The sequence below is a fragment of the Aplidium turbinatum genome, chromosome 6, assembly GCF_918807975.1.
Source record: "Aplidium turbinatum chromosome 6, kaAplTurb1.1, whole genome shotgun sequence".
NCBI classification, from domain to species: domain Eukaryota; kingdom Metazoa; phylum Chordata; class Ascidiacea; order Aplousobranchia; family Polyclinidae; genus Aplidium; species Aplidium turbinatum.
In genome coordinates, this window is record NC_137477.1 from 13,648,160 (window position 1) to 13,673,987 (window position 25,828).

Here is a 25,828-nt window from a genome sequence, read left to right on the forward strand (position 1 = left end):
CTGGCAAGCGAGGGAGAGTTAGAAGAAGAAAATCTTCAAATTGACGGTTTTTATGTCAGAAGAGTCTCCACTTTCCGACCCATGTCCGGCCGACGTCTGGCGGGGCAAGAATAAAGCATTTCGATCGGGTAAGTTATCACCAGAAACGGAGCATGGTGAACTCATTGCCGCTCGAGAAGAAGATGAACGAGTAAGGACAGCTTTCGGCATGGTGTTGGATCATTGGATGGAGAGGGTGTAGGGCAGCTGAGGTCGCCGCCTTGGCTATGCAAAACTTGAGATCTGATAATCTCGAAAGGAGGAGGTAGGGAGGAAGACCCCTCAACCGATGTGCCTGCGGTCCAGGGCCGGCGCTTCCCATGCTCGACAGCAGCGGCACAAGAAAGCCCATGGTTGGTCTTCCTGTGGGAACATGTTCGGCTCTCCGAGGATGTCGGGTCATTGCTTGGCCAGTGAAGGCAGGTTGGCAATTGAATGCCCTCAGGACAGGATTGCCAGTGCTCTTGGGTCCCTGACAGCTTGTAAGCTGGAAGGAGAACGCGGCTGCACCTGCTGCAAGTGATCAGGAACTCGGCACGCGAACGATGAAATGCTCGCAAGTGGCCCTGGTAAGCTTGCACACCTCGGTAAAGTTGAGATGCCCTTCTGCAAGAAGTGAAAGTACAAAGAAGGGAGTAGAGATTGGGGGAGTGTGAAGCGAATAGGGCACACAAACTAGAGTCTTTTCGAACTCAAATATAGTGGAGCTGACTTGTGGCATGCGCTAGGTAAATCAGTGTGTAGTGTGGGATCAGGGATTGAACACTCGTCGCCATGACGAAGCAACGAGTTCGTGAAAACATCAAGATCTACCGGTGAGGCTTCACTATCTGGGTTGAGTGGGACTGGGTGCCCACTCACAGGAACCTGCTTCTTCGTCGGCCAGTCTATACTAGTGGACTCAGCAGACGGAGAGGTAAAATCAACACCGGCCAGGTTATCTTGAAAAGTCTTTGAACCTGTACGACTTAAAGGGCGTGACATAGTCAGTAGAATTATAAAGGTATAAATATAAAGTTGGTTAAGTTGAAAATGTTTCGGAGTTTACGCGACAGCTCAAAGTTTGAAAATTGAAAGCAACGGATTACAAAAAAAGTACTGCTGGCGGATTACAAGAGGGTTAAATCAGAGGTTACTACTGAAAAATTAGTAATTATTTTTTTATTACATAGACTCAACTTTACTAAATGCAATTAGGCTTTGAATATTAGTAAATTACTGCAAATAAATTTGATGATGAGCTAGGAGTGAGATTAAAAAAACGCTTTGAGAACAATAAATTGATTTTAAAGTAAATTATGACGTCACTGCTGAAAACTTTAACCAGCAAGCAGGCTGAGGCTGACCCTTTGATGCAAAATACGGATACTTAGAAGTAATATAATTACACGAGAATACACAAAGATCACTTCTACAGGTATCAAAAGCAGCCATGTTATTAATAATAAACTTGATATGCAGAAATGTGTGCTTGACAATAATGTTAGTAACGACGAGGTTGAACGTGCAATAAGGAAGGAGGCTAAGTCAATGGGATGCGTAAAAGACTTCAAAGATATAGAAAGGATAATTGTTCAATTTTATGGTACAAAATGTTAACCCCTTGAAGGTTGGGGGGTGGGGCTGTCAATTCAACTTTTTTGTATCAACACTTGTATCTCTAAAAACACTCAGGCTGCGACTACGAGATTTCTTGACTTTTCCTAACTTTTATTCACCTCTATTCAGCTGAAATTTTGAGCGAATAAAGTTTATAAATTGAGAGATATAAGGCATTTCTCAGCACATCCTCTGAAATATTTCATATTCTATTGTTCAAAATTTTCCCACCAGCTGGATGAAAGTAATTAATTTGGCCCATGTCTCGTTAATCAAATGATTTAAATTGAGATTATGTAAAAAAAACTTAATCACAACATTGCAATGCATGTTCTTCATTACTCTATCAAAAAAGACCAAATAATTCAAACGTCATATCAACATTTCAACGTATATAAGCAGTTCTAAAATTCACATAGTTTTAATTTTCGGATATGCTCAGCGTGAATAGTTTTACAAAGTGAATCCCAAATTTTGAAACCGTGCCTTAAAAAATAATAGAGATATCACTCCAAAAGCATAAGAAGAATCGACAGCCCCCCCCCCCCCCAAACTGAGCAAGGCTCCAAGAACCCAACCTCCTAAGGGTTAACAAGGTAACGTTATGATTCGAGTGAACACTTCAAGGAGAAAGAAAGTTATGAAAGATGCGTGTTTCAGATGTAAGAAAAGGATGATTTGAATGGATTTGGCAGACAACTGGCAACACTAGATTAATAATGTTGGAGTTTGAATGCCGAAATTTCGAAAATAACCGAACAAAGGGGCTTAATTTGGGTGAAACAAGGTTTTAGGATGGATTTATTATTGCAATAAAGGCACAAGTCTACGAATTAATTAGTTTAAGTAGCAATATACTAACTGATTAGAATTATGCTTAAAAATGAAACAACAAGGTAAAATAGAAAAATAGGCTAATAATTAATTAATTTAAAACTTGACAAAGCTGAATTTAGGTTGAACATATGGTAATTAGTACACAATCAACACGATAAAAATAATTATAGTTTTATATGCTTCCTTTCTTCTGAAACTTTGGAAATACCTATACCTTGTTCTCCAGTGAAAAAGATAGGGACACCAAGCCCGGGCTCGAATTGCGGATCCCAGGGCTTGATTGGGGTGGGGGCAAAAAAAGACGTCAGATGGTAAAGTATCGGGCTCCCTTCTTGGTACCGGGCCCACTTTAGCTCTCGGGTAATTAGCCACTTCAGCCACCAAACAGTACAATAAGAATTTAGTTTAGTCTACAGTAGTATGTAAAAACAAAATATGGTAGGCTATCATGTTTTTGACAGTTTGAGCTTAGACATTACATTCATCGATACAATACATTGTAATAAAATATATTTTTCTTGTATTAGAAATAAGCACAATATCCGTGATCCCTCTTACAAATGGTTAGTCAATGGTCAGGCAACCAACTTCATAATTATGCAGTAGCCTACCTACCTACTGGCATACGCTTCGAAAAACAAATTTTGGTTTCTAAGCAATAGTCTGCTTTGCTGGATAAATTAGGCTACTAGTGTTTAGTTTGCCGTAATAGTGATTTCCCTAACCACGAATATTTAGTAAAATAATCCGAAACACGAATTTCAAAATAAACGAGCTAAAGTTTGTTTAAACTCAAAAACTGAAATGGCACAGGTGATAAAAGTACTATCCCTATTCCTGCAGTAAAAATTAGACTATAACTGCTTTTCAGATTTCAGCAATCAGCAAAATGTTTGACCTAGGCCCAAAAATCTTGCCCAAATCAAATTGAAAACTTTCTGACCGTCTGCACTAACTTTTCTGTAAATTCTCTTCTGGTGAACCTAGAATGATCAGTGAAACATCAATGGAATCAGGAAGTAATACTCTAGCGACATGTAACAAATAAAATTCCAAAAAAGCAACCGGCTAGGTAGAAATAGTAAGTTTTGCGTTTGGAGAAATTTTAAAATTGAGCAAGATTTGTTAAACGACCATACTTTTGGCATATCAGGTTTGAACGAGCACAGAATAACAAAAAGCTCTACATCTGACAAGACTGACACTACAAACAAGAGCAAGCTACTGCATTACAGGCTACCAGCAGCCCCCAAGATTGTGATAAGCACATAGTGGTATGTAGAAAAATGTTAATGCCCTTGAGAATATAATAATATATATATATGTTTTTCGGCAGCCGATTTGTAGCAAGAATTGACAGCGATAGACACCGTGTTTTGCCCATGAGGCTGGGCTCGTCAGTATCGCACCACTCTTTTCTTTCCACAAAGATAAGAGTTAAACTGACTGGTAAAGCGGTGGTCGAATACCTAGCAGATAATCTCTCTTCTTTCTGCTACTCAACCCTTCTCTTCCTGGTTCGGGCTACGGTTCAACCCACGCAAGTGTGGCACCCTTTCCTATGGGAAAGTGTCAGCGTCCCGTCTACGGGTAGACCCGAAACCTTTCTCCCTTGCCGGGGAGGAAATTCGAGTCATCTCCAAAGGCGAGACGTACAAATACCTCGGCGCTCGAACCGGTTACGCCTCGGACGCATCCCTAACCCAACCCTTCATCTCCACTCTGGAGAAGCACATTTCTTTATTGATGAAATCCTTTCTTACCCCAAGCCAGAAACTTCTGGCACTCACTTCCATCATTCTCCGTCCGCGTCATACCATCTGCGAGTGCGGCGCTTTAGACAGTATGAGCTTCTGAAGCTTGACCGACTGGTTTTGCGGTGTTTGAAGGTGGCGTGGCGTCTTCCCAGGTGGGCCTGCAGCGCGTTCTTTTACTGTAAGCCTGCATTGGGAGGTTTGGGCATCACGAACTTGTGTCGCGAAAGTGACACGCTTTCGCTAGCTCATGCTTTCAAGATGCTTCTTCTTCTTCTTGCTTATGAGACGATGCAAGATGCTGACGTCACCTGACAGCATTGTCTCTGCCGTCGCTCTCGGGCAGCTTAGGCGTCATGCCTGTCTGAGGTTCGGCACTCCAGATCCCACGACTGACCACCTGGCCAGTTATCTGAATAGTGACCCCCTCCTGACGGCGCCCGTTCTAGACCGTGCCCTACAGGCGAGAGCCTGTGGGGCCGTGTCCCGGCGGCCACCCGTCGCCTGAACGTACGTTGGTCCGCCCGCCCGTATGGCGGCCTTGAGTTGGCCGCGGGGAGCTCCACAATCACCCCTCCTATAAGGAAAAAAGTGGTGCCGACCCTCCATCAACACAATGACTTGTGGTGGAGGAGACAGTGGGAATCCAAACCTGACCAAGGCAAGACGGTCAGTGCCCATTGCTTGTCCGGATTTTCAAATTTCTGGACCCGGCGCCCGGAGCTCCTGGATCACGCGGACCGAGTATTTGCATACAAAGCTAGATTGAATCTAATGCCACTTGAATCAAAACCAAGCCATGGCCGCCGTTACCTACCGTCCATGTGTTGTGCGTGTGGGAAAGCGGAAGAGACTCTCCCCAATATATTGAACCACTGCCCTACCGTGATGACTGTCATCACGGAACGACACAATTCAGTATTAAGGGAGATCGTGGGGCACGTGCCTGCCGAATGGCAACCCGGGCTTTCCATAGATAGTACGGTTCCACAGCACGTGGAAGCGGGCGGTGCCGATCTGCGTCCTGACATCGTCTTGCAACGCCCTGACGGTGTCACGGTCGTATGTGACGTCACATGTCCGTTCGACAACTGCGCGGATTCTCTTCGAAAAGCCGCCGACAGAAAACACGACAAGTTATATGTCAACATAAAGGAAGACAGGAAGCGCCCTTGCAGGGACGTCCTGTCACTTCCGTTCGTCGTAGGCTCCCTCGGGAGCTATGCTCCGTCGAGCTCTCGAGCTCTGACGGCCTTGGGCGTTCCTGCTCGTGGGGTAGCAGAGGTGGCTAGAAAAGTGGCTTCCCTCTCAATCGAAGGATCCTTCCGCGTCTGGAAAGCTTGGAACGCCGGGCTCACTTGTGGAGGGGCTACGTCATAGAAAAGACAACATCAGCGATCAGAAACTTATTCCCTAATAACGTTGTAGTAAGTATCCGAGCGCGCAAGACAGCAAACCGTTTAGACGTTATAACCTTATAACAATATTGGCTTAAAATTGATCACCTTATGTCATCACCTTATTTCTATAATCCTGCGCCATTTCTTTTATATGATACTCCAGTCTTTTCAAAAACAATCATTCTAAAGTAAAAAGAAAGGAAATAAAATATCTCATGTACATTGTGACTTGATACTGGTTTAATAGCAATTAAGCAATTTCAATCATCACTAGATTCTCTATGTACTAATCAATCAATTGTTTCGAATTGTCATACGCTGCTTTCGCCTTGTAACGCTGTTCTTGCCCGCTCGGATCAACATCGCTCCGCTTTCAATGCATTGATCAACACGATCCCCTGATCAACTCGATGCAGCCTCAAAACTTCTACCCCAATTTTCTATTTTTACCGGTAATGTAGCCTATCAGTGCCTCTGGTTTCGATCGCTAGCCTCCCCGACCCAGCTGGGCGAACCTGCCTCAACGTCTGGCCAGTGCACATCCGTGCTCGCCGAATGAAAGCTTACTCTTCTCCAGTAAGTATTAATTACACTCCCACCTATATTATATATACAGGGTGCGGCGAAAGTCCTTGGACATATTTTGTAAATTAATTTAAAGTAGGTGTCACGATTTCTTTCTATCTCTTACCAGGAAAAAGACTTGGAAAGGTTCAATGACGTAGTTTAATGGGTCAAACCGAAAAGCAGTCAATTAAATGTCGAATAATTCTACTAGTGAAATGATAATCTGACTTCTTGAAGAACTTTAACGAACGCCTTCTCAAATAACTCTAATTTCGAACACAATTTATATCAGCATCAATTCTCATCTACTTGTATTCAATTACTTCAAATCTCAAATCAACAATAATTTCTGCATCAACTACCAATCCACAACTCATAGCACAACTCTCATAATCACATAATCAACTCAATATAATAATCATCATTACACAAACTACACCACTATTTATAGTTGGTTGTTCAGTCCAGTAACTTCGAGAAGGTTACGTAAGGTTACATCATAAAGAACCATTGTTCTATCAAGCAGCATTTAAATGTAAACAACAGAAGTCTCTAGAATGTCACGTATGGAAAATGATTCCAGAAAACACATTTTACATAATACAGATTTCGTAATCAGAGGTTACTTCAGGTCATAACCGATAACAACACATCGCACTAGAATTCTACAACCAAAACAACACGCTCGTTGAAGATACAAAGCAAGCCATCGCGAGGCATTGCACCTTGATTGTGACATACGCCCCTTAGAATATTGTTGCAAATAATATAACAACACAATCAATACAAAACACACCACCAAACAATTAGTTACTCAATAAAACAGTTCTCATAAGTCCATCGTTGCATGATCTACCAACGATAGCTTTTCTCTAAACAATAGTCACGTTTACTGCGAAAGTTTCCATCGTCCTCAACAACTTCAGTGCACTGGCGAGCAAGATGACCCATCTTCTTACATTGGAAACACCTCCTCTCCGGACAGTCCTTGGCGAGATGACCTTCTCTGTGACAGTTGTAGCAAGCCTTTTCATCAAAAGAGCAGCTCCTGGCTATGTGTCCAATCTCTCCACATCGGTAGCAGTGGTTGTCACGGCAACGTCTGTTTTCCGAATGTTCGCCGTCAGCAACGCACTCCCTGGCGAAATTTCCGCGTCTACCGCATCTATAGCAAACTCCAAATGGTCGTCGCCTGCTTCTTCTCCTCGGTTCATCGCGCTCGTAATATCCGTCATCGTGAGATCGTTGCTGATTATCTGCAGAACAATCTCGAGCAAAGTGACCATTCTTGCCACAAGAATAACAAGTAACTTCAGAATTTCTCTCAATAACATTTCCGATTATAAGATCAACTAAAGAGTTTTGTAAACATAACGCTTTCACAGTCCCACTACAATATGGAGTTTCGATATATATCTTCGCTAACGGTCCTTGGATTGAAGTGTTATTTATCGACATCACAATTCCAGTTTTTCCCGTTAACTGACTGTTATTAACCAAATCTCTCCTCACCATTATACCCGTAGAACCAGAATCACGTAAAACTTTTACCTTTTTGTTTCCAACTTTTCCATCTACTACTGGCAGGTAATCTTCAGGTATTATTTTTTCGCAAACATCTTCATCCGGTTTCTCCTCCCCAAGCGTGGGTTCAGGAATCCGCACAACCGCCTCGATAAACGTCCGTGTCTTTATCTTTTCCAGACTGATTGGATAGGGAAAACGACTTGTCCTTGCATTCCTTCGCTTCGTGTCCTTGCCTATTGCAACGATTGCACCACTTCCTCGATTCCTGATGATTTCTATAAGTCTTCTTCCGGCAGTTAACAGCCTTATGACCTAAGCCATTACAATTAAAACAACGTACTTCTCTTGGAACCGCACTTCCTTTAAAATTATTTGTTTGCTCCTCGTCATCATCGCATGACAACGTCTCTTCAGTCGACAACTTCTCATCATGAGCAACTAAGTATTGTTCTGCCACACTGGCTATTTCTTCTAGAGTCTTTGGACTTCTTTCCATTAAATAAACTGACAGATCTTTTGAACATGAATCTGTGAATTGTTCCTTAACTATAAGGTTTGCCAATCCGTCCAATGATTGATCGGCCCCCGAAAGTTCAAACCATTTTAACAAAAGGTTTCTTAAACGTTCAATAAATTGACCTGGGCTTTCGTGTTGTTCAGGCTTTGCCTCACGGAATCTTTGACGGTATCCATGCTCGGTAAAATTGTATCGCTTTAACAAAGCTAACTTCAATCTGTCGTAATTCATGGCTTCTTCTTGCGAAAGTCTTGAATATACATCAAGAGCTTGTCCCGATAATAACATGCTTAGCTGGGTAGCCCACGTCGACTTCTCCAATTTGGCTATTGTAGCATATCTTTCAAATCTTAACAAATAACTATCCAACTCATCTTTTTCTTCAACAAATGATGGCAAATTTGGACGTTTAACTTGCGCCACAATAACATCTCGAGCATTATCATTAGTAGAATTAGATCGCTCACCAATGTCCAGCTTTTGTCTTTCTAAATAAAGTCTTATCTTTTCCAATTCATATTGCGCTCTTCTTTCTTCTGCTTCGCGTTGCGCCCGATTCTCTTCGGCTTCGCGCTGTGCCCGCTTCTCTTTGGCTTCGCGCTGCGCCCGCTTCTCTTCTGCTTCAGCTTCACGCTGTGCTCGTTTTTCTTCAGCTTCAAGTTGTGCTCGCTTTTCTTCAGCTTCAAGTTGTGCTCGCTTTTCTTCAGCTTCAAGTTGTGCTCGCTTTTCTTCAGCTTCAGCTTCACGCTGTGCTCGTTTTTCTTCAGCTTCAAGTTCTGCTTTCCTTATTTTACGAGCAGCTCTTCTATCTTCTCTTTCGTCAGCTTCTCGCTGAGCTTTCTGGGCCATTATCTTGTGATACTCTTCCATCACAAACTGAGACTTATCATTGTCACTCAGCCCCATTCGTTCAGCCATGCTCCGTAAGTCTTCAATCATCTCATGTTTGACGGTATCCGACATTTTGACAACTTGTTGTTAATTTATTATTCTTTCAATAAATCCTTCGGTACTCTTCGGTTTTTTTTGGTTTATCCCGGACGAGCCCCCAGAATGTCACGATTTCTTTCTATCTCTTACCAGGAAAAAGACTTGGAAAGGTTCAATGACGTAGTTTAATGGGTCAAACCGAAAAGCAGCCAATTAAATGTCGAATAATTCTACTAGTGAAATGATAATCTGACTTCTTGAAGAACTTTAACGAACGCCTTCTCAAATAACTCTAATTTCGAGCACAATTTATATCAGCACCAATTCTCATCTACTTGTATTCAATTACTTCAAATCTTAATCACCAATAATTTCTGCATCAACTACCAATCCACAACTCATAGCACAACTCTCATAATCACATAATCAACTCAATATAATAATCATCATTACACAAACTACACCACTATTTATAGTTGGTTGTTCAGTCCAGTAACTTCGAGAAGGTTACGTAAGGTTACATCATAAAGAACCATTGTTCTATCAAGCAGCATTTAAATGTAAACAACAGAAGTCTCTAGAATGTCACGTAGGGAAAATGATTCCAGAAAACACATTTTACATAATACAGATCTTGTAATCAGAGGTTACTTCAGGTCATAACCGATAATAACACATCGCACCAGAATTCTACAACCAAAACAACACGCTCGTTGAAGATACAAAGCAAGCCATGGCGAGGCATTGCACCTTGATTGTGACAGTAGGTTTTAATCTGTTTACCTCATTGCTATTATTCAATATGGAGTGTAATAAACCCTATTTTTAAGATTTCAGTACTTGGGTGATAAAATTTAATTGAACTTAATAGTATGAAGGCTAAACGTGAAGCCATTATTGAACTCCACCGCGCGGGAAAGACAAACTCTGAGATTGTAAAGCTGAATAAAGCTCCCAGATCAACAGTTTATCACACTGTGAAGAGATTTGAGGAACTTGGAAATGCTGCAGATCGACCTCGCAGTGGAAGACCACAAACTGCTAGGACTCCAAAGCTCATCAAAGCTGTCAAAGCTCGTGTTAGGCGCAACCCAAACAGATCCATGAAGAGAATCGCTCATGACATGGATGTGAGTGAAAAAAACATGAGAAGAATTGTTAACAGTGAATTGAAGTTGTCGCTTCTCAAAATGCAAACCTGCCAGCACCTCACGGATCTCCAAAAAGAAAAACGATTGACTCGAGCGAAGATTCTCCTCAACAAACTGAAAGATGGTACACACACAGATGAAATCATTTTTTCTGATGAGAAATTGTTCACAGTTGAGGCAATTTGCAATCGACAAAATGATCGAATTCTTGCAAAATCATTAGCAGACATTCATGATTCCGTAAAGCGGGTTTTCAGACGTCAAAAGCCCTCATCCGTCATGGTTTGGGCCGCAATATCCAAGACATGGAAATCTCCTCTCATTTTTGTCCCTCAAGGTGCAAAAGTGAATACAAATTCTTACATTGATTTGATTTTGACTCCGGCACTTCAAGGGGACAAGAAACACTTCAAAGAAAGACCATTCACGTTCTAGCAAGATGGAGCGCCGTCACACACGTCAAACAAAACCCAGAAATGGTGTCAGGACAATTTTTCAAGTTTCTGGAGCAAGGAACTTTGGCCACCCTCATCACCAGATCTCAACCCCATGGATTATTCTGTTTGGTCCATTTTGGAGGCAAATGCTTGTGCTTCGTCTCATGGGTCAGTGGATGCTCTGAAGCGCTCCTTGGAAAAAGCATGGCTCAAAATATTCCAGGAAACCCTGTGTAACGCTGCTAAGAGTTTCCGTAAGAGACTTGAACTTGTTATTCAAGCAAGAGGACGTCATATTGAATGAAATTTTGTAAATATGTTGCAAACTGTCTTCTCTAATGCATCTTAAAATTTTATCTTGTTTCATTAACTTTTAAAAGAATTATTCAATTTTTAAGTTGTCTAAGGACTTTTGCCGCATCCTGTATATATATATATTTTTTTTTTTCGATTACAGTATATTGATTCATCGAGCCTCTGCTCCACATTTTTATTGAATATTCGTCTGCCACGAGAGCCAAATTATCCTTAAATGGTTCGACTCTCTTCCTCGTGGGAGACCCCAATTTTATCCGCTCTGCCTACTGGCAGACCGGGTATAAGAGTCAAAGTACCTGCGCGAGGACGCGTGAAGGAGACGTGGGCGCTGCCCGGCGGTCAATTACTGCCGGTTCCAGCGTCCACACGCGACGGGTTGCCCGGTCCGTCGCAGGGCTTCTTTCTGGGCTATGCAGAAAGAGCCTGTCTCCCTGGCCCGCTCCGCCATTCTAAATTTGCGGACTGGCCATATAGTGTTTCGATCCACACTCTCCCTCCACAGGTACCTCGACTCCCCAGCCTGCCCTCGCGACCTAAGCTGGTGGACTTAACCCTCCGGGTGCATCGTCACCCCATAAATCACGCCGCTCCCCGCCGCCGCGGGGTGTGGCAGGCCGGTTTCCTAAAGTCTTCGACCGGGCTATGTTTGTTTGTACTCTCTCGCAGTGTCAATCTTTTGTACCGTGAGCTACTGATGCGAATAAAACAGTTCAACACTAGTGGTGTGATACTGACGAGCCCAGCCTCATGGGCGAAACACGGTGTCTATCGCTGTCAATTCTTGGTACAAACCGGTTGCCGAAAAACATATTGTTGATTGGATGTTCTGAATGGCTAGCGGGGAAGCTACACCGTTATGGTTAGCGAATCGGAACTGCTCGCTGTACTAGTGAGTGCTCAGCCTTGTGCTGATAGCCGGGAAGAACGCCCCTTTCTTCACAATATATATATAAATGATATTCCTCTTAATTTTCTACTTAGAATGGCATACGTGTCATCCTCATTTTAATGGCACATCAATAAAAGTTTGTACACAATCTTTATATTCATATCATTGTCGATGAAGGGGGCTCGAAAAAAATTGGTACCGGGCCCGAGAAATCCTGTCAACGGCACTGCGCGGATGTGCACTGGCCAGACGTTGGGGCAGATTCGTCCAGCTGGGTCGGGGGACTAGCTATCGAAGCGTAGATATGACTAGGCTACGTTACCAGGAAACATATAGAATAATGGGATGAAACTTTGGAGGTTGCATCGAGTTGATCGGAAAATCATGTTTATCGATGTGTTAAAAGCAACACGAGGTTGATCCGAGCCGGCAATAGCAACATATTATAAGGACAAGGTAGGCCTAGTCTGTGATATTCAAAAATATTGAAAGATAAGAATACAGATCCAGTGTTGTTAAAGATATTACGTACGGTACCGTAATTGATAGATGATACGAGTCAATTCACAATATGCAATAAATATACTTAATTCATTTGTTACTATATAGCCCAGGGCTACTCAACTAATGTTAGCAAAGGTCCATTTTGTCAAGTTGAATATTTTTGCGGTGCGGTGAATATTTCATAATGCATTATGCAACCACGAAACTTAAACAACTAACTTAGTAGCCTACGAGCACCGAAACACTTTTCAGGTAGGCTAGTAAGTTATGTAACACGTCTTTGGATTTTTGTCTGACACAAACAAAGAAATGAAAAAGAAAAAATGTATTGTGTTTCTTTGTAGTGTGGATCGCACATCAGAGAAGACGGCAAAGCGTTAGGGGTCTGGGGGCGAAGCCCCCAGCTCCTTGAATAATCACAAAAAATTGCTTTTCCCTAATGGAAATCTGTTTAAAGAGGCCCTAAAGTGTGGCAATGAGGTTATATTTCCAGAAACCCGAGGTCCACCTTCAACACCCGAAAGGTCCGGATTCGGACCGCGGTCCGCCAGTTGAGTAGCCCTGATTTTGCCTTTAGATTTTTTTTCTTGAAGATGATTGTATTCTCCATTGCGCTGCAGCTTGCTGATGAAACGACAATTGTTTATAGATAGCCTAAATTGATAATGGAACAATGGATTTAACATACCATGACACCACACAATTACTGGCAGGTTATGAAGTTTGCTGTCTTGCGCGCTCAAACACTTATTGCAGAGCTTTTGCTGTTGGGAAAATGAGCTTCTGATCGCTGGAGTCGTCTTTTTCTATGACGTAGCCCCTCTACGAATGAGCCAGGCGTTCCAAGCTTCCCAGACAAGGAGGGAACCTTCGATTGAGAGGGAGGTCACTTTTCTAGCCACCTCTGCTACCCCACTAGCAGGTACACTTATGGCCGTCAGAGCTCGTCGGGGCATAGCTCCCGAGGGAGCCTATGACGAGCGAAAGTGACAGGACGTCCCTGCAAGGGTGCGTCCTTTCTTCCCTTACGTTTACACATAACTCGCCGGGTTTCCTGTCGGCGGCTTTTCGAAGGGAATTCGTCGAACGGGCAAGTGACGTCACATACAACCGTGACACCGTCAGGGCGTTGCAGGACAATGTCAGGGCGCCGATCAGCACCGCCCGCTTCCACGTGTTGTGGAACCGTACTATCTATGGTAAGCAAGGGTTGCAATTCGGGAGGTACATGCTTTACGATCTCCCCCAATGTTGAATTGTGTCGTTCCGTGACAACAGGCATCACGGTAGGGCAGTGGTTCAATATATGGGGGAGAGTCTCTTCTGCTTTCCCACACGCGCGACATATGGCAGGTTTATAAGAGCGGCCATGGCTTGGTATGGATTTCAAGGCAGTAGGTTTTGGCGGGCTTTGTAGGTAAATGCACGGTTTGCGTGATCCACGAGCTTCGGGCGTCGAGTTCAACAATTTGAAAATCCGGACAGGCACTGACCGTCTTGCCTTGGTCAGGTTTGGATTCCGACTGTCTCCTCTACCACAAGTCATTATGTTGGTGGAGGTTCAGCACCACTTCTTAGGGAAGGGGTGATTTTGAAGCTCCCCGGGGTCAACTCGAGACCGCCATCCGGGTGTGCAGACCAACGTACGTTTAAACGACTGGTGGCCGCCGGGACGCGGCTTCACAAGCGTTCGCCTGATGGGCACGGTCGAGAACGGGTACCTTCAGGAAGGGGGTCCTTATTAAAGTAACTGGCCAGGTGGCTAGGGGTAGGATTGGAGTGCCGAGCTTCAGACTAGCACGACACCTAAGCTGCCCGAACGCCATGGTCGTCAGGAGACGTCAGCATCTTGAAGGCCTGGGCTATGGAAAGCGTGTCGCTTTCACAACAGAGATTCTACACGCCAAAGCCCCCCAATGTAGGGTTGCAGTAAAAGAAAGCGCTGCACGCCCACCTGGGAAGACGCCACGCCACCATCAAACACTGCAATACCAGTCGATCGAGCTTATACTGTCTGAAGCGCCGCACTCGCAGATGGTATGACGCGGACGGAAGAATGATGGAAGTAAGTGCCAGAGGTTTCTGGGAGTAAGACAAGATTTCATCAAAGAGGAAACGTGTTTATCTAGGGTAGAGATGAAAGGTTAGGGTTAGTGCAGTAGATACATTGGGTGTGACCACAGAGCTATAAACCCCGCATAGCATTTTTCCAATTTGTGGTCCCTAAAGAGGCCACAAAATTGGTACTTTATTAATATCAAGAAAAGAAATAATGATGCGATCTAACCAAAGTAACTTACTGACATTCTCCGCAAAGGAAACTAAAAACATGTCTATTTGAGGAAGTTTTTTCACTTTAAACTCTGTTACAGTACAGCATTTCAACGTCTCTTCAATCTCCTCTTTATCCTTCCCTTTGAAATTGCCCTGAAATGAAACCAACCATTCGTTTGTTGTTCTTTCGGTTCCATCTAACAGAAGAAAAAGGGCACTTCTAACAAACAACAAACTAACAGTCGCATCATCTACGCCTAGAGTGTAACCAGAAAAATATTGATGCCACTGCAACAGTGGCCAGCATTGGAACTATTGTGTCAATGAGCAATAAGATAATAAAAGGTAATATTTTTCGCCGATTTCAAGTGAGATAAGCGATCACCTTAACAAGGATTCGATCATCAAACACTGAAGGAACTAGTTTCAAATAAACTTGTAGTTTAGTTCCTTTGATATCAAGATACTTGTTCCTGACCAATTTGCTTGCAGCTGCAAAACATGAGAGAAACAAGCGTTTGTTGCAAAGAATTTTCGAAAATTTCTTTCAGTTATGAAGTCTGCTCTTTCATATAAGTTATGTTTTAAGTCTAAGGGTAGGCTATATGCTATAGACTAAATCAGCGGTTCTTAACCGGGGCCAGCGGACCACAGGGAGTCTGTGGAAGTTTCCAGATTTGTAGCATGATTGATAAGCGACCACATGCAAAAATTGATTGTGCTTTATTTGTGTATTACAGTGATTATTAAAACTGTGCGTCGTGACACCCTGGTGCGTCGTTTGAAATTCCATGGCTACCTAAAGATACGGCCTGATTTGTCACATTTTGCAGAAATTTCCAGATTTTGCTAACTTTGGGCGAATGTTTAAATAAATTTTTCTAAAAATTATATTTTACACTTTCTTTACTGTTTTCCCCAGATGACACAATAGGTTTTAACATCCTCAATTGTTGAAAAACAAAGGAAATTTTAGTCAGACTGTTAATTTTTCAATAACTGATCAACGTTTTTCAACTTACTTTTTCTCATTTTCTACTGCTTCTCAAAGGCAATAAAAAGCTTTTATATCATTAGTAGACAGCAAAAAGTAAATACATCGCAGAAAATGTCAGTCAAACACTCGCAGTAGCTCTGCCATGATTTTAGTAAACCTAATATCCGCCATGTTGCCAAAAATAACTTTTTTGCATTTTTCTACGTTGAAAGACTTCATGCATCTCCTGACAAAAATTTGTACCAAACTGTAGTACGGTTTTTGAGATAATTGGTGTGTAAAACCTAGCATATTCTAATCTGTGCAAGAATAATTTTCTGAAACCTAACATATCCACCTACTCCAATCACGTAACAGGATACCGTCACGTGACAGGCAAAATTTTAGCAGCGTTTCAGCAGGCTACTTCACCACATCTTACATCTTTTGAGTCGCGTGAAGCGGATTTAAAAGCGTTCGATAAAGTAGATTGGGATAAAATGTTGTTAAGCACTAAGTAAGCTTAATTATGTAGACTAGCCTAAAAATGTCGGCCCGAACACACTAGCTTTTCTTTTCATTAAATGCCGTATCATGTACGTCTCGCCGATCAGTTTGATTTTTCGTAGCCTACTGGTGTACTGATGGCTTAGTTGACTTTACGGTACCCTAAATAACGTAGCTTGCATACGATTATTCAGATTTTAAAGCAGAGGCCCGGGAGTAGGCTACGCTACTCAGTGTGTTTGGTCATTTCTAATCAACCGTAGCCTACCAGATGCTGTGTAGCCAATGCAGTACGGTAGCCTTAAATGAAGGCATGGTTATCAAGAAGGCTACCAGCAACTGATGTTAAATCGGCGACAGCTTTTAACCTAGCAGGCTTCTGTGATATTAGTAAAGTTATCTACAGATTACAGTGACGAAATGATACACAGTTCAAGGAGAAATCCAGAGGCTTACCTCTACTTTCGGTTTGATTTAGGCTTACAAAGAGCCAACATAGGGTGGTCAAAGCCAACGTTTAGCTTATATTAGGCTTTATCATACAAAATCATAACATCAAATAAGCCAATAAGGCAGTTAAAGTCAACATCGAGAGTATATATTAGGTTTTATCATACAAACCTAATACATTTTTTATAACTAGTTATCTGGCAAAACCAAATACACGCCATGAAATAAACAAACAAAAACCTGGCTCAAGTATCATTCTTAAAAATTTTGTTTAGTTGGCCGTTCCAGCCTTACAAAAGTCAACTTCGAGTGTTTTACCTTGGTAATTTTATAGCTATAAACACAAAAAGTCGTTTATTTAGAAAACTTGAAAATGGTGGATATTAGGTTCTGGCAAATCACAGCAGTGCTGTAATAAAAATCTGCAAAATGTGACAAATCAGGCCGCATCTCCAGGTGGCCATGGAAATTCCAAAGGGCGGGGGGTAGCACAAAGGTTTGGTCTCCTAAATACAAAAATTTCATATAAAAAATTAACTCTTTTCATAAGGATATGTATGTTCAACTTTAATTCTTTTGAGATGTCAGATTGTTGATCAATGCTTTTATAAATTCAAACGTTAGTCAGCAACTGATTTGCATTCAAAATTTTGCCCTGACGGTGATCACAACGAAATATTGATTACAAAGAAAAAAAGGAAGAATTTCTTTGTGTACAGTCGCAAAAATTTTATTAATTTTCGATAAATTTTATAGGAAAACATTAAACGAACGTATCGATTATTGAACATTGATCCTGTATGACAACCTATAGCCGATAACAAAACTGTGTCAATGTGACCAATTGTCATAAGTGAGTTGTGACTTGCGAATTCAGCAGATTCTTAAGAATATTATTTTTAGGAGTCCGCGACCGCTTCGAGAGCACCAAAAGGGGTCCGCCAAAACAAAAAGGTTGAAAACTACTGCTCTACATGTTGGTGTTTCTATGTGTTCCTTATGTTTCATATTATAAAACATTTTTAATTGTTGTAGAAATATTATTAAAGTTTTTGTTGCAAATGGAAAAGCATAAAACACGATTTCCTTCATCTTGTATTGCAAATAAATTTGTAAAACAAAAGAATCTTAATTTGGGCCATATCGAGGTTTGGTCTATATAATGAATGTGGTAAATATATCGGGCTATTTTAGTTAGTTTAAGAAAAATAACTACTGTAAGTTGAAGCAAGACAGCTTAAATATTATTGTTATTAAAACTATGAAAATAAAGAATTTACAGTCGTTTAAGAATTTACGTTCAACTTTTTATAACTTAAGTGATATTTAATAAAATCACGTACTTTTGTTGTCCTGGAATACAACCAAGATTCCATCATGAAGACGAGCAATTTTTTTTATTTCATTTGCAGACGAGTTTGTTTGTAACTCCAAGGAAGACAGCAGTTGTTTTGAGGTAATGGTGTCCAGAGAATCTTGCACCATAACACACCTAAATTTCGAAACATATTTGCGTATGTTACATAATTATACACAGTTCTTCCAGTCGATGAGGAAATAAAATTGAAGTATGCTAGTCAATTCAACTTTGCACACACGCAAGGCATTATAAAAACACGCCTTTTGCTACTTGCAATGTCGCACATTACTAACAAAACTGCAAATTTATAGTAAAAGAAAAGAGGAAAAGAACTCACCTGTCGCAATAGTTTTCGAATAAGTCGGGATCACTTTGAAGAAGATGAAACCAGTCGGTAGGTGCTTTAGAAAGCTTAGTGGTAGAGGTATTCAATGGTCGTTTTACTTTTAGAAAAAAATGCGTATAATTACTAAGAGACTACTTTTTATAAGAAAGAAAGCTTTTACTCGACAGAAACACCAAATGTCCCAATGTATGGGCGTTATAAGCAGGGCTGTAGAATTGGACGATCTTGATCGGAGGGATTTTGGGGTGTCCGGAATCGGCCAGTTATAAAACGAGGAGTTGAAGTTGTATATTTTTCGCCCTACTCCATAACCCTGGTTATAAGTCGATATATCGCAAAAACAAGAAGCTATACTTTGACTGCCGATTAAATTTACCTTCAGTGCCTTTACGAATCTTGGAGAACTGCTGTACTTCTTGTTTACTTTTCGAAAGATGAACATCTACAAAATTAAAAAATGTAAAGTAAACATATGCTGTAGTTTGACCAAATAGGGAAGATGAAGACAGCTTCCACGTGGCCTTTCCTACAAGTAACTTCGACCAGAGCTAACAAGCACTAGAAGTGAAATCAATGTCTTCACCACATCACACGACAACCGTGCCCACTCTAGCGCCTAGCCAGCCTTCTTCAGGGCTTGCTCTAATGGCGATTTCGGCTAATATTGAAGAATTTTCTTCAGCAAAATCAGCCATCTTTGCTGAACTCTGCCAGCAACATCAGCGATGCTCTCTGCCTATAGGAAACCCACTGAAGTGCTATACACCACAGGCCAAGAATACCCGGAATAGACCTCGTCAACGAAATCCCTCATTGGGAAACATGGCAGTGCTATCTACGTAAGATCTGGATTACGTATTAATTCAGTTTCGTCCGATGATAGCAATAACACATAATGCCTGACGCTCCACCTCGATGGAATAGACGTAACATCTGTCTATAAGCCCCCAAATGAACCCTTCATACCAAACGATCTGATGTTGCTAAATGGCAGTACAACTGGCCTGTTTATTGGTGATTTCAACAGCCACAGCTCGAGCTGGGCCTATAGAAACACCACTAAGGATGGAGAAGCTGTTGAAAAATGGGCTGAAGATAATAACCTGCACCTCATACATGACCCCAAGCTGCCTCCTTCCTTTAACAGCGGAAGATGGAAACAAGGTTCAAACCCGGACCTCATCTTTGCAAGTGACTCCATCACTATGGGCTGTGTGAAGTACATATTAGATCTAATCCCACATACTCAACATCGCCCAATCCGTCTTCGAATCAAGGCAGTTGTCACTCCAAAGATGTCCCATATCAACGACGATACAACTTTCGAAAAACTAACTGGAAGGGATTTACTTCAGATCTGGACTTCCACATCGCCAGTTTACATACGTCATCAGATAAATACCCTAACTTTTATAGAAGCTGTACAAAGAGCGTCAAGAAAAAACATTCTTAGAGTCTGTAGGACACGTTACATCCCTAGTATGAACTCAGACTTAGCAGACCTCTATGAAGACTATAAAGAAAAGTTCCAATCTGATCCTTTCTCTCACTCTACAGTTGAAGCAGGAGAAAACGTGATGGCAGCTATCGCCAGCGAAATGTGGCAAGATATGATCGAATCCACAGATCCTGTCTCATAGCAGTCGGAAAGCCTGGAAAACAATAAAATTGCTGTTGGCCGACTGACTACACTAAACCAGACCACTGTTACACTGTATATGCCAATCAAATTGCCCATCAACTTCTTCTAAATGGCAAAGCAAAAATAGCATGAAAAAGCAGTCTAAACCCTTGCTAATAAGACCTCAAAATGAACGCGACCCCTGTCTAACATCTCCTTTCTCTATTGAAGAACTAAAGAAGGGCATTGAATTTCTGAAACAAGGTAAATCTGCTGGATTAGATGGGATTCGAACTGAACAAATTAAACATTTTGGTTCAATTGCTCTCGGATGGCTGCTAAAGGTTTACAACAACTGCCTCAGCTCTTACCAAATTCCTAAGCTGTAGAGAAAATCCAAAATTATTTCATTGTTGAAATCAGGAAAAAAACCAACTGACCCTAAAAACTTTTGTTCTATATCTTTGCTGTGTCATTTGTTCAAGTTGTTTGAAAGGCTGATATTTAACCGATTGCAACCTCTCACAAAAGACCATTAATGAACAAGCAGGTTTCCGATCTGGTAAATCCTGCACAGGACAACTATTGAATCTAACACAGCACATAAAGAATAGGTTTGAAGAGGGTTCCGTCACTGGAGCTGTCTTTGTTGATCTATCTGCAGCGTATTGCACTGTCAACCATCGTATCTTTATATCAAAGATCCTCAATATCACCGAGAACTTTCGATTCACTGAGCTGATACAATCATTGCTTAGCAATCGCCGTTTCTATGTTTATTTTATTTTACTTTTTGTGGCAAATATATCAGATGGAGACAGCAGAATAATGGTCTATCACAAGGAAGTGTTTTAGCCCCGATCTTGTACAACATTTATACCAACGACTAACCAATCCATCTTGGTACAGGAAGCTTCCTACACGCTGAGGTTTTGTGTATAACAACGCAACACAAACACTTCACTTCCACAGAGAGTGTACTCACGTAGAGTAGAGTGGAGTGAAAACACCTTTTATAAAAATTTTATTGGCTTGGGGTTGGAAAACTTGCCAATTACTACCAAAAACAGTTGTGCAAAATTAGAATGTAATCTGACGACATCTTGATCTGCCACCAGCCACTTGAAAATTTGCTATTTCCTTCTACATTTGGGTGGATCAATTTAGGGGAGTGTAAAACTTTTTTCCTCATTTTGCTTAGCTTGGGTAGCCAAAACTTTCCATTGGGCATATAAAACACTGTGCTAAAACTATATTTCGATGGAACAAATTTTTGATCTGTAACCAGAACAGACCATTACTTATCGATTAAAATGCAAAAATACATGCAAATGTATATTTGAATTTGACATTAGCATAGAGATTTATTGTAATGCAATGGAAATGATAATATGCATCAAACTTCCTCGCTTTAGATGAAACAGTCACGTTTCGATTCGAACTTGGGCATTTCTTGTCGTGATTCAATGCGTGAGCATATAAATCCATTTTGCAAATTAACCCCTCACACCGCCGCTGAAGCTTCTGTCACCAACTTGACGCACCTTTCCACCACTTGCGTGTGACACAGAAATCGAGGAAATACAAGCTCTGGAGTGTCCTTAGCTGCAATCGTGTCTCGCAGTTCTTTGTTTCCCATGTTTCTTGTTACAGGAGCCTCCGTAAGATTGAGAGCCTGACAGTCAACTATATCGTAGGATTCGTTGGCGTCAAACTTTATGAGCGGAATGCAGAATCGTCGCATTGTTCTCTATTCACGATGGCTTGATCGAGCATTCTGAATTAGCTTAAGTCCAAGCTCACGGATTATCACTACCAATGGCAAATGTAAAGTGGCAAATAAGAAGCACGCCCTTGCAGTGAAGCAGGAATGCAGCTGGCTCTGGAACTCCCCAAGCTCAGATGGCCATTTGTCAGCCCCCTTCAGCACCAGAGAACTTGCATCAGTCAAGTTAAAAGTGGGAAAGCACAAGGGCCCGATAATATCCCTCCAGAATTCTTAAGGCACTATGGTCCCAAATGTTTGACATGGTTGAAAAGCTTCTATTCTGCTTGCCTGACCCTCCAGGCCATACCTAAAATCTGTCGAAAAGCAACTGCAGTGGCACTACTTAAACCAAACAAGCCAGCTGATGATTCAAGAGCTATCGTCCAATATCACTACTCTGCGTCCCATACAAGATCGTGGTACGGCTCCTGCTAACTAGAGTCGAGACAGTTGTCGATCTCCAACTACCAAAAGAACAAGTTAGGTTTCGGCACGGACGCTGTACGATTACGACTCATCAAGCAGTCAAGCTGACCGAGGATATAGAGAAAAGTTTCGAGAAGGGCAACAAAGCAGGAGTAATCTTGGTAGACCTCACTGCTGCCTATGATTCTGTGTGTCACCAAGGGCTAACCCTAAAGCTCCTCCGCATGATCCCAGGCAAAAAGGTAGTGCGATTTCTTGCCAACATTCTGGCAAATCGGACCTTTTTGCTGAAGACGAGTGATGGGCAGTGCAGCCGGCCCAGCCGCTTAAGAAACGGTGTTCCGCAAGGATGATGGTTATCCCCTATACTATATTTAACATCTACATCAGTGACATGCCAGAGACTACGTCACACCAGTACGGCTATGCTGATGATCTGGCACTACTCCATTCTGACAAGTACTGGCATGTGGTAGAGGAAGCACTTACAGATGACATGGCCCAAATCGCAGACTATCTGAAGCTTTGGATGCTGAAACTGAGCCTGGCAAGATCACTGTCACACCTTTTCACCTTTGCAACATGGAAGATACGCGCCCATTGTCAGTTTCAACGGAAACCCACTCCTACACAACCCGTGCCCCACCTTCCTAGGAGTGAATCTCGATCGACAATTAATATACAAACACCATGCTGAAGCCCTACATGCTAAGCTATCAGCACGCAACAACTTTCTGAGATGCTTAGCTGGAACATCCTGGGGTTCTAGTACATCTGCACTCCGTACAAGTGCTCTTGCACTTGTTTACAGCACCTCCGAATATGCTTCCCCCACTTGGTGCCGCAGCGCACACACCACCATGAGAATAATCACTGGTTGCCTGCTTCCAACTCCCACCGACTTTTTGCCTGTGCTATCCGGCATCGCCCTAGGTAGACTGCGTAGGGAAAATCACGTACGCAGTCTATTTTTAGAAGCTATGTCAAGGGATGACCCCCTCCTCAACCAGATTGTCCTAAATTCGCACCCTCAAAAACCCCAGCGCTTGAAATCTTGACGCCCCTTTTCCGGACATGCTGCAGATATCTGCAAGTCCAACTTCCACATTACCGAAGTTTGGAACAGTGAATGGAGAGAAGTTGCGAGACCAACACAATTCACAGTTCCTCCCAATACCAACACTCCAGGCGGAGCAGAACAACCTCGGAAGGAATGGGTGAAGGTCAATTGCTTGCTGACTGGGGTGGGCCATTTCAACAGCAACATGTTTCAATGGGGCCTCACCGACTCACCATCTTGTGCATGTGCCTCAGAATCTCAGACTGCATAACACATTATCTACCAATGTCCTGCATATGTAATTATGTAACAACGTGATCTGCGGCGGTCTCAAACGCAAGAAGACGAATATTCTCGAACTTTTTGGGAAGATGCTCCATACACAAAGCAGGAGCTTATCCAAGGGGACAGGAAAATTCACGTGGTCCAGCTGTTAGTCCATCCAGATGTGCAAGTACATGTCTAATGCAAATACACGATACTGTTCTCCAGAGAAATGAATACTTTGCACACTCAGAAAACATTACGTTGGCCATGATCACAGATGAGAGGCAGATAATCCGTGAGCTTGGACTTAAGTGAATTCAGAATGCTCGATCAAGACATCGCGAATAGAGAACAATGCGACGATTCTGCATTCCGCCCATAAAGTTTGACGCCAACGAATACTACGATATGGTTGACTGTCAGGTTCTCGATCTCACCGAGCCTCCTGTGACAAGAAATATGAGAGACCAAAAACTAGGAGACATGATTGCAGCTAAGGACACTCCAGAGCTTTTATTTCCTCGATTTCTGTGTCACACGCAAGTGGTGGAAAGGTGCGTCAAGTTGGTGACAGAAGCTTCAGCGGCGGTGTGAGGGGTTAATTCGCGAGATGGACTTATACGCTCACGCATTGAATCACGACAAGAAATGCCCAAGTTCGAATCGAAACTTGACTATTTCATCTAAAGCGAGGAAGTTTGATGCATATCATCATTTCCATTGCATTGCAATAAAACTCTATGCTAATGTCAAATTCAAATACATTTGCACGTATTTTTGCAGGAGCAAAAATTTGTTTGATTGAAATATAGTTTTAGCACAGTGTTCCATATACCGTACCCATTGGCAAGTTTTGGCCACCCAAGCTGAGTAAAATGAGGAAAAAAGTTTTACACCCCCTTAAATTGATCCACACTAATGTAGAAAATAGTAAATTTTCAAGTGGCTGGTGGCAGATCAAAAATTTGTTCGATCGAAAAAAATTTTTTACACTATGTGCTATACACCCTATGGCAAGTTTTCCAACCCCAAGCTAAGCAAAATGAGAAAAAAAGTGTTTTACCCACTTAAATCGATCCAACCTAGGCCTGCTCTGGGTGGGCTGACAACATATTACACGGACAACCACCTGCGTGCCAACCCCAATAAAACCAAAGTCTGCGCATTCCAACTTAGATCCTGGGATGCATCACGCCAACTAAACATTTCCTGGAGTGGAACCCAACTGGCACACTGTGTCAATCCCACATAGCCTACGTGGGTGTCAAACTAGATAGGTCCCTTACATTCAAACCCGCATCGAAAAAGTAAGATCCAAGGTGGCTTCTAGAAATAATATTGTACAGAAACTCGGAAACTCTGATTGGGGTGCCCTCTCTGATACCATACGATCAACTGCTTTAGCCTTATGCTATTCGGTTGCAGAATATGCTTGCCCAGTATGGGAACGCTCAGCACATGCCAAGAAAATTGACCCCATATTGAACCAAAGCTGCTGTTTGATTACAGGTTGTCTCAAATCAACCAACATCACGTCGTTGCACATTCTGTCTGGAATCGCTCCCCCCAACATTAGAAGAAGCGTGACCAGCAAGGAGGAAAGCTTTTGCCAGGACATGGATTTGAGACACCCACTGTATGGCCAGACTCTAGCGCACAGGCGTCTGAAGTCAAGAAAAAGTTTCCTTGCCTCAGTTGTCCTGGAATTTATTCAGAAAACTAGCTTCTTACTCTACAATTTATCAACTCTCGAAGCTATATTTGTGACAGACCAACTCGCAAATCATAGTCCACAGTAAGTTTTGACCTGTATTTTGTCTTCGTCTCAATAAAAGTTGAAAACGTTGTCTCATATATACAATACAATTTTAATTGATATTTGTGAGAGCAAAGGATAGTTGCCCACTGCACTAACTACAAAGATGCAAACGCTGTTTGTTGAAAGTACATTCTTAAATTGCGTTTGAGATGAATTATGCTAATTCTTAAACGTAAATGCTAAAACAAAATACGCTAGAGTAGAGTTGTCCACGAACTTGCACTGCACAGCGTTTTTCGCAACCTGATTTGGTTATTTTTGGAACATTATGTGGTTCACAATAAGCATTTTGTCACAGGTTGTTCAAAAATTTTGTCTAAATTCCTATATTGTGGCAATCGGCCTCGAAATGACTCATTTTGCTTTTGCTATTGTGTACATAGTGGCCGCAGCCAACCGCGAGTCAAGTCATCAGTCACACATTTGGACTAGTAAAGTTGACCAGTTTTTACAAAAATTTGACGTATTCAAAAGATAAAAAGCAA

At 42.0% G+C, this 25,828-nt stretch overlaps 1 protein-coding gene across 1 annotated transcript in view; it reads right to left on the reverse strand.

Moving 5' to 3' along the window:
• The window catches only part of LOC145772420 (uncharacterized), a 68,031-nt gene extending 48,954 nt beyond the window's left edge, over window positions 1-19,077 (reverse strand). Inside the window, exons 1-6 of the mRNA XM_082584298.1 lie at window positions 19,008-19,077; window positions 18,759-18,824; window positions 18,374-18,479; window positions 18,020-18,168; window positions 15,129-15,235; window positions 14,770-14,896 (exon numbers count right to left, since the gene is read on the reverse strand). Coding sequence (XP_082440424.1) covers window positions 14,770-14,896; window positions 15,129-15,235; window positions 18,020-18,168; window positions 18,374-18,479; window positions 18,759-18,824; window positions 19,008-19,077 — 625 coding nt within the window. The remainder of the gene's footprint in view (window positions 1-14,769; window positions 14,897-15,128; window positions 15,236-18,019; window positions 18,169-18,373; window positions 18,480-18,758; window positions 18,825-19,007) is intronic.
• Window positions 19,078-25,828: the final 6,751 nt, after the last annotated feature.